The 14,873-nt window shown below is 39.5% G+C and overlaps 1 protein-coding gene across 1 annotated transcript in view; it reads right to left on the reverse strand.

Moving 5' to 3' along the window:
• The window catches only part of LOC129443205 (receptor-type tyrosine-protein phosphatase S-like), a 106,538-nt gene that overhangs the window by 65,928 nt on the left and 25,737 nt on the right, over positions 1-14,873 (reverse strand). Inside the window, exons 3-5 of the mRNA XM_073864476.1 lie at positions 12,295-12,419; positions 6,942-7,087; positions 5,940-6,081 (exon numbers count right to left, since the gene is read on the reverse strand). Coding sequence (XP_073720577.1) covers positions 5,940-6,081; positions 6,942-7,087; positions 12,295-12,379 — 373 coding nt within the window. The 5' untranslated portion in view covers positions 12,380-12,419. The remainder of the gene's footprint in view (positions 1-5,939; positions 6,082-6,941; positions 7,088-12,294; positions 12,420-14,873) is intronic.

Genomic DNA, 14,873 nt, shown 5'->3' on the forward strand with positions numbered 1-14,873 from the left:
CAATTTAAAGAAAAGTCAAATTTTTTTACTATTAGGGTGCAACACCGGTCCATTTACCAGATACAAATATTTCAAACATTTAATGCTCTGTCTTCATTTTTTAATCCCACCATCTGGCTTATAAATGTGACTCTGTGCTGGTGGCAGGTGCGGCCTAATAAAACTGCATAATGATGCTGTTCTGTAGATGAAGGCCTGACCAGTAGAAACCATCTGACCCACTGGTGTGTGTCCTCAAGGGAATACTGGGCTGGCTTGTGTCTGAATGAGTCTGCTGGGACTGGGACTCGACACAGCTGGGTCCAACAGAAGCTGACAGATGCTAACAGTCATACTAGGACTTACGGTGTGCACCTGAGTTCATATGACGTCGCTCGTGTTTACTTGAAAATGCGATGAGGTGTGAACAAAGGGCAACCTTTCAGTCTCTCTCGTAAATCCAACATGGAAGTGATTTCAACTGCAATTCACCGACTGGCCACTAGAGACATGTTAAAATGCCCAACGTTACAGCAGAAATAAATATGTTTACAGCCTGGTACAAATTTTTTTGTCTATATAGCTAATTTTGTCCTTCATGACAACTGGGGTGGGGGGGTGAATTTATTTTTAACTAATACGCTTAAATGATATTAATCCATAAATTTCTGCATAATTAAGGGCGTGGCCACTTAAGTGACAGGTGGATTGCTGGAAGAATGGATTTTAGCAAACAAACACCTTTGCAAATTTTTGGTTATCGGGAGTGACACGCTGCTGAGATTGGGTCTGTTTACACTTGGTATTAAGATGTGTTTTTGTTGATCAGATCACAAGTGGACGAGAGAAACACATCACGTTTACACCTGGTATTTAAATCCGTCTCTTTTGTCCGCTTCTGTCCTGAATACTGTGAGGGGGTGGTCTGTCGAGACGGTGGGAGTAATGACGAGTTTATATGGAGGCAAACTAATATTATGTCAGAGTCCACTGCTTGTTTAGCAAGTAAACATGCTGCACAGTGTTTTGTACATGTATATGTTAGAGCTTAAATTTTCAGCGCAATTGATGAAATAAGATCGCGCACCTTTCACATGCTTGCAAAACGAAACTAAGCGGAGATCAGCTGCTTTAGTTTTATCAATGAAAGGCTAAAAATAGCGCTGTTCACCATGTGTTCGCGCCAGAAGTCAGAAAAGACATAAAACATTGTGCTCAGTACCTCAGTGCTCAGTCGTGTGTGGCTGTTCGAACACATTCAACCACATGTGCGTTTACACTACAAAAGCAATACGATCGAAAGGGTTTTCGACTACCTCTGAATGTGGTTGAAAGTGGTCGGAAGTGGACGAGTTCAAAACATTTTGAGCACCGTTTACACCTGGCATTAACGTCATCCACTTGTGATCCGATCGATGAAAACGCATGTTAATGCCAAGTCTAAACAGCCTCATTGTGAAGACCGGCTCCACCCACTTTAGTTTTTAAAAATGCTCTTTAAAAACCTACAGGTGAAGTCACTGACACTACATCCATGTTTTATACAGTCTATGGGTGTGAACAGAGACCAGCAAAGATTATCAAACAATTGAAGCAAGTTTAGAAATCACAGACATCACAAATCACGTCTAACTCGTGTCTAAACTAGACATGAACCAGTTTTCTGTTGTCGAAGACAGGAAAGCGCTGTGTACAGCTGAAGCCATAAACCATTACAAAGTTAGAAAGAAAACGAACAGAAATCAGGTGACTGACAAAATCTCTATTGCTGTCTCAGCTGCTTAATTTATTAGAAATGTATTTCATCACACCTGCTTTAATAAACCCTAAACAAATATGACATTGTTGAAAACTTCATGAACAACTGGAAAATGCATCCTAAATGATACTCGGTTTATGCGAGCAGTACACTGTTCATATGATAAGCGATATAAACAAATCACTGTCATGATGATCAGTGTGTGAGTTACCATTTCTCACATTTTAAATACTTTGATAGTTTAACATATTCAGACATGTTACACAGATCCAAAGTGTTTGTTTAAGAAACGTGTGTTTAACAACAAAGACAGTCAAGTTGCTAAATACATCAGATATGAAAAGGTAACCGGACACTTTTGCATAAATAATATAATAGACATTTATGTTAATGGGTTAACAGAGCGCTTTGTGCGTTCATGTGCTGTAAGATGTGGGCAGTAATGGAGGTAATTGGGCAGAAGCACTGAGTTATAAAGCTAAAGGTCAATGATCTGTACATGAATCTATAAATGAGGGTTTGATAATCGAGTTTATGGCCTTAAACCTTTCCTCTGATATACTGATGAACACATCACCACAGAGACCTGACTAACACACACACACACACACACACACACACACACACACACACACACAAAGCACAACATTAAATCTAAATATTTATCTACTGTGCACATAAAAGACAGCACATGCACACATTTAAATGGGGGGAGTTTCCATGACAACAGTGACAGATGGGGCATAGAAGGGGGTTTAATCCCCAAACATTGAACCCCTTCATCTGAACACATCAGTGTTAGCTGATTCAACAAACAAACAAACACACATGCATGCACGCACACGCACGCACGCACGTACATACACACAATGTTGGTGCAGCTATTACAGACTAAACCTACGAGGACTTTCTATTCGGGTAATGTTTTTATACTAAGCTAATGATATTTTTTATTCTCTATCCTCACCCCTAAACTTCACCCTCACAGATAAATAATGTATGTTAATTTAGTGAATTGAATAATAGGGACATCTGGGATCTGCTCATAATGCAGGTTTAGAAACCTGAAACATGAATACACATTATATTATTACTGAGTTCTTACAATGTAGACCAACCAGTACACATACAATCACACAAACACACACACACATAATACAAAAAACTGAGCTGCATTGGAGCAGGGATTATAAACCAGGATTGAATGCTGTACTGCACTGGAGTGGGGATTATAAACCAGGGTTAAAAGAGGAGCTGCACTGGAGTGGGGATTATAAACCAGGGTTAAAAGAGGAGCTGCACTGGAGTGGGGATTATAAACCGGGATTAAAAACTGTGCAGCACTGGAGTGGTGATTATAAACCAGGATTAAAAATTGTGCAGCAATGGAGTGGGGATTATAAACCGGGATTAAAAACTGTGCAGCACTGGAGTGGTGATTATAAACCAGGGTTAAAAGCTGTGCTGCGCTGGAGCGGAGATTATAAACCGAGGTTGAAAGCTGTGCTGCACTTGAGTGGGGATTATAAACCAGGGTTAAAAGCTGTGCTGCGCTGGAGCGGGGATTATAAACCAGGGTTAAAAGCTGTGCTGCACTGGAGTGGGGATTATAAACCAAGGTTAAAAGCGGCGATGCACTGGAGCGAGGTTTATAAACTGGGTTAAAAGCTGTGCAGCACAGGAGCGGGGATTATAAACCAGGGTTAAAAAATGTGCTGCACTGGAGCGGGGATTATAAACCGAGGTTGAAAGCTGCGTTGCACTTGAGCGGGCATTATAAACCAGGGTTAAAAACTGTGCTGCACTGGAGCGGGGATTATAAACCGCGGTTGAAAGCTGCGCTGCACTGGAGCGGGCTTTATAAACCTGTGCTGCACTGGAGCAGGGATTATAAACCGGGGTTGAAAGCTGCGCTGCACTGGAGTGGGGATTATAAATCGGGGTTAAAAGCAGCGATGCACTGGAGCGAGGTTTATAAACTGGGTTAAAAGCTGTGCAGCACAGGAGCGGGGATTATAAACCAGGGTTACAAAATGTGCTGCACTGGAGCGGGGATTATAAACCGAGGTTGAAAGCTGCGCTGCACTTGAGCGGGCATTATAAACCGGGGTTAAAAACTGTGCTGCACTGGAGCGGGGATTATAAACCGCGGTTGAAAGCTGCGCTGCACTGGAGCGGGCTTTATAAACCTGTGCTGCACTGGAGCAGGGATTATAAACCGGGGTTGAAAGCTGCGCTGCACTGGAGAGGGGATTATAAAACGGGGTTGAAAGCTGCGCTGCACTGAAGCAAGGATTATAAACCGGGGTTGAAAGTGGCGCTGTACTGGAGCAGGGATTATAAACCAGGGTTAAAGCTATGTGCATTGAAGCGGGTATTATAAACTAGGGTTGAAAACTGCACTGCACTGGAGTGAGGATTATAAACCGAGGTTGAAAGTGGCGCTGCACTGGAGCAGGGATTATAAGCCAGGGTTAAAAGCTGTGTGCATTGGAGCAGAGATTATAAACTTGGGTTGAAAGCTGCGCTGCACTGGAGAGGGGATTATAAAACGGAGTTGAAAGCTGCACTGCACTGAAGCAAGGATTAAAAACCGGGGTTGAAAGTGGCGCTGTACTGGAGCAGGGATTATAAACCAGGGTTAAAGCTATGTGCATTGAAGCGGGTATTATAAACTAGGGTTGAAAACTGCACTGCACTGGAGTGAGGATTATAAACCGAGGTTGAAAGTGGCGCTGCACTGGAGCAGGGATTATAAACCAGGGTTAAAAGCTGTGTGCATTGGAGCAGAGATTATAAACTTGGGTTGAAAGCTGCGCTGCACTGGAGAGGGGATTATAAAACGGAGTTGAAAGCTGCACTGCACTGAAGCAAGGATTATAAACCGGGGTTGAAAGTGGCGCTGTACTGGAGCAGGGATTATAAACCAGGGTTAAAGCTATGTGCATTGAAGCGGGTATTATAAACTAGGGTTGAAAACTGCACTGCACTGGAGTGAGGATTATAAACCGAGGTTGAAAGTGGCGCTGCACTGGAGCAGGGATTATAAACCAGGGTTAAAAGCTGTGTGCATTGGAGCAGAGATTATAAACTTGGGTTGAAAGCTGCGCTGCACTGGAGCGGGGATTATAAACAAGGGTTAAAAGCTGTGTGCATTGGAGCAGGGATTATAAACCAGGGTTAAAGGTGTGCTGCACTGGAGAAGGAATTATAAACTGGTTTAAAAGCTGTGCGACACTCAAGTGGGGATTATAAAAAGAGGTAAAAGCTGCGTCAACTCCCTTTTAAAATTACAAATATTGTATGATATGTTGCTGTACTCAGACTTAATCACAGCATGAAAGTCCTGTTGTTTAATATCTGTCTGTTCAGATGCAGAGGTTTTAGAGTCACACTGTCAGCGTTCAGCATGTTTCAGATTAACACCCTCAGTTTTGGTAAATGCCTCGGAAATTGTCAGTCATTGTGTAATGACAGCAATCATGTGTTTGCAGTGAATGCGTCTCCCTAAATAAACTGTGACAGGCCATGTACAACGTTTCATTACCTGACTAACAAATTCATTACCGCTCTCATCACGACTCAGTGAGATGAATGAATATACATTTATGACATTTGTGTTTATACTCATAACACCACAGAGACCAGACGGATGTTTCTTCCAACACAGAACAGTGCATGAATTTCTGTTAATCGTCTGTTTGGCCAGTAATGATGCTGATAAAATGTGCGAGCTGAAATCAAACATGCTCGTACCATATGTGCTGGACATGAGCTGGTTATATCATTTCCCATCCACTTTTCAAAATGTCCACAAAATATGACACCAAATTATTAAAATATTGAGCCAGTAATGAGCTTAAATACTTTTGTGAGCCACACGTCTCTCTGGTCTGGAATAGAGACACCATATGTACTTGACCAGCCAATCAAAACAAGCTTATAAACAGCCAAATGGCCAACAGCACTAGCCAATAAAACCACCCAATGTGACAGCTCCAAAATAAAGCCCAATTTTGGCATGCTATGCTTGATGTATTTTTCTTTAACTGAACTGTTTCCTGCATTATAAGATGATAATTTTGTTGTTAAAATTGTCTGTCTAGACAACGGCAATAAAAGTTATTTCTCTTAGGAATATACAACAATACAAGAGTTGTATGACTGGACCAAGTTGATGATCCTGATGATAACATCTCACCTCTTATTATGGACAGTTGGGAGGTCACAGCGATTTCACCCTCAGTGTTTTTGGCAACACACTCGTAAACGTTTTCGTCCCGCGGTGCTCTGAGTGGCTGGATACGTAGCACCGCCCCGGCGCCTTCATCGAACTCTATAGTCTGGGCCAATGAGAAAAGAGAATGAGCAGATGTACACAGACAAATATCTCAGATTAAAAGTCAGACAAGGTTATCTGATATTTTGATAAATGCTAAGCACACCATTGACGGCACCTATTGACTAAAGTATTTTTACTATATAATGGGAGTCAATGGGTACCGTCAACTGTGTGATTACCATCATTTATTAAAATATCTTGTGATCAACAAAAAAACTCATGTTCATGTTATGAACATTTTCATTTTTGTGTGAACTATCCCTTTAAACACACAATTTAAACACGAGAAATACATGTACATACACCACCTGTTATTCTGTTAACACCAGAAACCAAAGAAAGAAAATAAATTGCGCTATTCACAGTTGGATGCTTGGAAATTATTCAACTCGCTTTATTCGCATGTGAAATTTGCGTCATTCTTGGGTAAATTCAGTGGCAAATTATCAAACATTCCCCCAATGTGCCATTGAAAAACATATAGCATCACACCCCCTCATAGGGTGCATCCCTTTGGAGACCCTCAAAGAAAATTCATGACATGAAACCATCTCAAACTTAGAATTCGAATTAAACAAAAACTTAAATTATATGTGGTGCTGTTTGTTAGTAGCCTTATTTTTCTGTGGTTTAATTACGCAAAAGTTATGATAAAATATGTGTGTGTGTTTTTAAACTGGGGCCCCTATTGCACCATTTGTCACCTTGTAGATCCAATACTGCTGTGTCACGGCTGTGATGTAGGTAAAGGCTATTCTGAACAAAAGATAAGTCCCATCGATATGCTCCGCCCAGAGGAAATAGATCATCTGATTTATACCATTCTGTGAATTCACACCAATACAAACGTCAGATTCTCACCTCGATTCTCTGTGAATTCACTTTCTTTCCCTTTTTGTTCCAGAAAACCTGTGGTTTCGGGTCTCCTGTGGCTTGACAAACGAAGGACACGACTCCACCAGAAACGCCAATCTGATCCGTCGGGATCTTCGTGAATCTGGGAGCCGCTGGAACACAAATAAAAACCATGATGACATCAGCTCTGATACTGAATGATGAATTATTATTATTATTACAATAATTCTGCTAAAGCTGTCTGCAAAGAGTACATCTAACCCTCATCAGTGAGTGATATAAACACTAAAGAAGGTTTCAGCAGCGACAACATAAACAAACGGCTTTTGTGGACTAAACGCAACTTCTGTAGACTTCCACATAGTCTCTTTACAGTAGTTTAATTCTGATAACAAGGGAAATAAATGACAAGTTAAGTACCTTTGTTCATATATCATATCTAGCGCATATCAACTAATACACTCAGCTAACATTAATGTGTAAAATACAATGTTAGCTACAGGAATTCTTGCCTGGGTGTTAAACCTCGTGATCCATGCTTGTCATTTCCCCTCGTCTTTAGCAAACCAGAACATTTTATTTTCGACAAGGTGTCGAGGTGTTTCTTTCAGAGATCAGTTTGACCACTTAAATAAATACAGACAGAAAGTTCACTTCAGTTCAGGCGCGTAAACGTCTATAACACGAAAAGCAACTCCACATGACTTACAGATCTAGCATAAGAGACTTAACATATTATTGACTCCAATGGAGAGTCATATGTTAACGTGTTGTTGATGACAATACCATAAAACATACATGAAGTGTTGTTTAAACAAAACTGAGACAGACACTCACTATACATTTTGGTTATTTTTTTAATTGACTAATAACTGAAATTGATTAGCAGAAATATATCACTATTTACTAATAACCTATATTCTGTTTTCACAGACTTTTATAGAATCTTAAATAAATACTGCATTTATAAAAAAGTCATTTATGAGTATATTGTAGTTAGCCTGGGTTTCCCTATGCTGCCTTGCGCGCAAATTTATTCACGCTGCAAGTCTAGCATGGCAACTATGGCCCCTTTTTGCCCCTGAAATAGGGAACCAATCACAGAACGGGGAGGAGGCAGCAAGACGATGACGACGTCTATGCGACATACCGAAGCAGTTTTGTTATTTGTTATAACACGGCAACAGACACATAGTTACTTTTCAATGCAGCCTTAAGGGGGTCGCACACCAGCCGCGCAGCTCAGCGTCGCGCCGCATCGAGTCGCGTCTAGGACAACTCGGAGGTATCGTAAACCGGAAGTGCACATTAAATAGCGTGCGTTTCGTCAGATAGCGTCTACTTCAAAATGCAAAATATACGTTAGCAGCCAATGTTAATCGTTAATGATTTGGGACAAATATGATGTTATTTAATGTTAAACTATGTGAGTGGCGCTCTGTGGCGCGACAGGGATTTGAGCAACTTCCTGAGTTAAAGCTGGGCGACGCGGACAGGCGCCACCTGGCGGCGCCGGTGTGCGTATACTCATAGAAAACAATGTGTTAGATTTTTTTAGAACGGCGCAGCGCTGTGAGGTGCTGAGCTGAGCGGTCGGTGTGCGATCCCCTTTAGACAGTGTTCTAAGTAGTTTTTTTAAAAAAAAGGGCGTTAAACAATTTCATATCCAAAAAGGATGTTTGTATATGGCAAGACATGATAGCCACTGAGTTTTATAGGACCAACCTGCTAGGCATCGTCGTCGATTAACTTATAAATGGTAAGTGGTATTTATTAATATCATATTGTCATTATGCCTGTACTGTGGTTGTCATTGTGCCACTAAATTGTGTTGCTTTTCAATATCAATATACAGCTACCGGTTTAGTTGCGTAGCTTTCAGCTGCACTCGTACCCGATAAAAGTCGTTTACGTTTGAATTGATGTCGCTCTACATACGTCATTTGGTATAATTGAAACGTTTGGCTCTGGGCTTTTGTAAACCACACCTCAAATACGAGAAAATGAGCATGTGGTTCCCAGACCACGTCTCATTCTCCATGAAACTGGTCTGGTGTTAGTCAGGCTAATATTGTAGTAGGAGTTTAGTACAAACTAGGGATGCACCGAATCCAGATTTTTTAGGTTCGGCCGAATCCCGAATCCACCGTTTAAGATTCGGCCGAATCCGAAACCGAATACCGAATCCTACTCGCATCCTTATTCCAACACAGTAAAACACATTAATGAAGTAAAAAACGTCCACAGCAGTGTATTTTTCATTTTATTTAATTTTAACTGTACATTATGCCAGGATGACAAGTTGGAAAAACTATTTTGACAATTACCATAAGCCTATGCATAATGAAAGCGATGCGTTGCGAGTTTTTCCAATAAGCAAGCAGCTCTGCGCTGAAAACTATATTTAACTTTGAGTGAGAAGCTCCGCTCGTCAATGTCAGTCTTCACACGGCCGTCCAATTACAGTGGAGGAGGGGCGGGACATTACCACAGCAACCAACCGGCTCACAGCTGAAGCATCACAGCTACCAAGCGCTCGGCTGAAAAACAGCTGGCATTTGGGGTCCTCAAGGCGTTTTCAGCGGTGTTTAAAAGTTTTGGTGTGTCCAGCTGACCGAAAGAAAAAGCTCATCTCCACGTCAGCACCCGATGTGTGTAATCAACGGCTGCGTGACGTCGACCAGCGTAGCGCAAGCCTAGGGTTCGGTGGAAAAAAAATCTAGGATTCGGCCGAACCCGAACCCCGCCAAAAAGCCCAGTATTCGGCCAAATCCGAAACCGAATCCTGGATTCGGTGCATCCCTAGTACAAACATAACTGATTAGATGGAAGAATCAGACCATGTGAAACCATATAGACCTTAATGCATAGAGAGGAGGAGCACATTTAATATGTAAACACAAACTTATATTCTATATAGTCGCAACTAATCATTAGGCAGCTCTACCAGATATGTTACAGAGATGGAGGCCCATGGTATAAATACAATTTATTCTGACAGTTTGCAAAATTATACCCCAGTATATCAAGTGTCACCTGCTGCCAGTACAGGTGGGTTGTATTTGAGGGAATTAGGGGTGCTCCAATCAATGCCGATCTCCACAAAAAATACGTGGCTGATCACTATTCTGAATCGGACAGCCGATCTTATTCACAGCTTTTTCAGGTACTACGGCTTTTGATCAGTAAGTTCTTATCAATCTGAAATCGCTGTTAGGTTGAATCGTTTATAACATGCATTTGAAAAAGCAACACTCGTCAAACATAATTATTAAACATATTCTTTAGTATCATGAAAATACCTGAAAAAGTTTGAAGAACAGCAATATAAATATATGCTTAAGACATTTCCTGGAGCTGCGTGTCATCATAGCTGTGTGTGTTGTTCTTTATCTGCAGCGCAATTTGAGTTTCTGCACAAGAGCGCCCCCTGGCTTTTGGATATAGAGGCATTTCACCGTAATTCATTGAGAAACATAGCAAGCATTAACGGCCGATCGAGCGGAGCAGAGGGAATGGACAAATAACCTAAACCGTCGTTTGCACTGTAAAAAATATGCAGCATTTTTGTCAAATCAACATATATTTTATTATTATATATGAAGAGTTTTGTTGCAAAACCAGATAACTCCATTTTTTTTTTCAAAAATCTTGTTTTTTGGTTGTGCATTCCAATTAATTTCAATTCAACTGCAATTGGTTTGTTTTGATTTAAACATTCATAACTTAAAAAATACATTAATGTAGCACCATTAAACAAAATAATAACATGATAACATAATAATAAACATGTTTTGACAAAAATGTTAAAAACGGATTTATCTCGTTTTCCATAAAACTCTTCATATATTGTATATGATTAATCGCTTACAAAATAAAAGTGATTTTTGACATAATTAATATATGAGTGTGTGCTGTATGTAATTACTATGTATATATAAATACACACACATTCATGTACTGAAGAAACATACATGTGTATATATATATATATTGAGTTATATTTTTATATATTCTATATTGTATATAAATTTTAAAAAATTATATATAAATAAAAAAAATCTGAAATAAATATATGCATGTGTGTGTGGTTTGTTTGTGTGGTTAAATACATAATAATTACACACAGCACAAACTCATATATTATGCCAAAAATCACTTTTATTTTATATGCGATTAATCGCGATTAATCTTTGCCCAGCACAATTTTAAACTATTTCAACTTGATTTTATAAGTTATGTTAACTTTTTACAGCCAAAACTTAAAACAGTAGGTTGAACTGACTTCCAAAACCAAGTTGTTTTAACTTCATGCTGCATTTCACAGTGTGGGACAGGTTGTGTGAAACGGTGTATATCAAGTCAACTCCAGCGCCTGTGAATGTTGTAAGCATTACTCCTCTGATCATCCATCAGACCTCTACTGTCATCACAACAGCAGGAAGTAATAAATATAAGCCGTAATTCTCACAGCGATCTTAATAAGCCACTAGACCCAACCCACCCCCACTTGACTCTCAATGCGACAGGGATCAGATTCTACAGCGCCGGCACGCACGCATGCATGCATTAAACAGCGCTGCCCGTCGTCATAGATACCGCTGCTCTGAGCGTAGATCATCGCCGAGGTGTCCTGTTGCCATAGAGGCAGGTTAAACTGAGCCGAGTCTGATCCTGAGAATCCACCCACACAGACTCAGACAATCTATCTATATGCATTTATCTAATAAATACACATACATCTGGAAACACACGAGAGAGACACAACAACACAACAGCCAAGAAAGGAAATGATATCATTACAACATCACAACATGTGGCAATGAAAACATGTCCACAGTAAAATGTAAGAGTGAAGTATTTTCAACAAAGAAGGCCACACATGGATACATTTGGTGTCTTAGGTGTTGTCCTAAATATCTAAATAATATCCGAGTCTGGGATCTGTGATGAACATCACAGTTGACATCTCATGAACGTCTGCAAACACGAGATAAATACTGCTTCGGTTTCCCCTTGAATCTCACAGGGATTAAACTAGAAACCCTCTGTGGATTCACTATACAACACAACAGCATGATGCTCACTATGAAACATCACTTAACATCTCAAACTTTACAAGCAGCTCACGGTGTCGAATCAAACACTTCACAATCAGACCCCTTAAATTTAACACATCAGTCAGCAACATCTCCAGATAATTTCTCTTTCATCCTAACACGTTTCTTAGTTTTAATAAATTCATTGCGGTAAAACAGCATCAACCTCTGCTTAGTTTCCATGACAACATTCCATCACTAAAGAGCATTGCATTGTTACCATACCAACAAGAGCGTGTGAAGAGTGCACAGGGACTTACACAACGCATCTGCGGAGTTCTGTAGGGAGATGTAGATGAGGATCAGCACCGACTGGAACGGACCTCTGCCGACCCGGAACTCCATGATGCCGCCAACCGCCTTCACACGATAACACCCAGACACACTGAAGAGAGACACAAAGAGGAACTTTTTAAAAGTTTACTGCATTAAGAAACACAGCAGTTTTAAATACTGAATGTGCCAGCGTTAGCAAGTGTGAACCAGTGGAGCAGCAGCAAGCTTAGCTACTCTATATAAAAATAACCTGGGCAATTTTACAGATTTTTACTCATTCAAATTAACATTTTTTAATGCAACTTTATTTAAATCGAAACAGAAGAAACCTGGGCAATTTTACAGATTTTTACTCATTCAAATTAACATTTTTTAACGCAATTTTATTTAAATCGGAATAAAAATAACCTGGGCATTTTTACACATTTTTTTTTCATTTAAATTAACGTATTTAAGCAACTTTATTTAAATCTAAATAAAAATAAACTGGGAGATTTTACAGATTTTTTATTCATTCAAATTTTTATGCAACTTTATTTAAATTCAAATAGAAATAACCTGGGCAATTTTACAGATTTTTTATTAATTCAAATAGAAGTTTTGACATGATTTTATTTAAATTGAAAAAGGTTTTGATTGCAAGTCATGTGATTATTACTGCATTACTGCATTGAACATTAAATAGCAGCTGCTCAGGCTAAATTTCAGACCTCCCAAACAAAAAATATATTATTATTATGATTTGTGGACAATATTTTGAATAATTTTTATATTGTAACTAGGGCTGTCAAAATAAACGCGCTAATAACGCGTTAACGCAAATTCATTTTAAAGGCACTAATTTTATTAACGCGCAATTGACGCAACACGCAATTTCTGTTTGATCCACAGCTGGATGAATTGAGACGCAGCAAGTGACCCGCACTGTCTAGATGAGTTGGAGCTTTTCATAAAAATAAGAACATTAAGCTCTCGTCTAGCGAATCCAATGCTCTAAATGGTCATTAAACATCTAAAATGCACGTTTTCTGCACGTGCAGTTTTCTTTATCTGCACGTTTTTTGTGAGGTGTACCGTCCCAAATCCATATAAAGCAAAGATGCTTCTTCTTTCACTTTTTAGTTTCGTTTTAAAAAGCATTCAGAAATTATAGAACATAGACCGCAGGACTTTCTTGATGTTAAAATAAGTATTTAGAGAGATAAAGTTCGTGATCTGATTGATGTTAAAAGAGTTATTAAGAGTGACAAGGCTCAAAAGCGATGTCTGACGCAGACGTCTGAAGCGCATGCACACAAACGCACGAGTGCGTGACCCTGATATATATGTAGACATCTAACACAAAATTACAGGTTTAAAAATATCTGTTTTGACAAGAATTCACGCAGGTATGACCTATAATCTGTTATATCTGAAGTGAATGTTTGGTTACCTTTTAGGGAAAAGCAGTGCTGGGCAAGCTACTTGGAAAATGTAATGAGCTAAGCTACCAGTTACTTCACATTAAATGAAGCTTCACTACACTGAAGCTACCCCCCTGGGAAATGTAGCAAGCTAAGCTACATCAATAGTAGCTTGCTACATCCAAGCTACTTTTTTATTTTTAACCAGTTTTATTATGTAATTATTTATTCAGTTTCAATGTATCATTTTGGTAATTATAGGCAATACAAGCATAATATAGGCCTAGGTACTTCACATTTTGGGGCTGTTTGCTGGACTTATCCTACTCCCAGAATAAAATGCATGTTTGAGCTGTCTTTATTCAAAAACACCTGGCCCTGACATATCTTAATACAAGGGTCTCCAACGTGGGCCCACAGGCAGCAGAAAGCCTACACAGAGTCTGTGAGGTGCCCGCCAAAGCACATTCTATTAATAGTTTCAATTGTAATATTTATTACATGTTTTTATATTAGCTTGGCTTGGTGACATAACCCAGTCAGAGGTAGAGCACGAGTCTTCACAGAATGTGAGTGGTAATGTTTTGTATGAATGAAGGCTGCACAACTCAAAAATACGGAACAAACAACGACCTGTGTCGATTCAAATGACGCGCTTATTCTCAAATTCAGGACGACTTCAGAAATTTTTGGAAAATTGTAGCTTGTGTGGAAGCTACCTCACTACTTGGTCAAAAAAAGAGCTAAGCTACTGAAAAGCTATTTGATTTAGAAAGCAGCTAAGCTACCGCCAAGCTACTGAAAAATGTAGTTAAACTACTAGCTTCGCTACTTGTAGTGAAGCTACTGCCCGGCACTGGGGAAAAGTATCTGTTGTGTCATTATATTAAACCCTTGCATTATCCATCTTAAAGTGGTCTGTCTCAATGTCAAAATTAAACAATAAAAGAAAAACATATATGTAACATATATTGATATTGTTTTTGCTCTGCGTTAACAGGTATAGTTCTGTCATGCTTTGTCAGATTCCAACAACATTTTTGAAAATTTGCTCATCCCAACTCAATTTGCCAGCACAGGTCACAAATGATGCAGCAGCAAACAGAAATGGAGAAAGAACAAGGTCTTCTAAAGGCAAAAACATTTATAAAACTGATGCT

This window comes from Misgurnus anguillicaudatus, unplaced genomic scaffold (genome assembly GCF_027580225.2).
Source record: "Misgurnus anguillicaudatus unplaced genomic scaffold, ASM2758022v2 HiC_scaffold_26, whole genome shotgun sequence".
NCBI classification, from domain to species: Eukaryota; Metazoa; Chordata; class Actinopteri; order Cypriniformes; family Cobitidae; genus Misgurnus; species Misgurnus anguillicaudatus.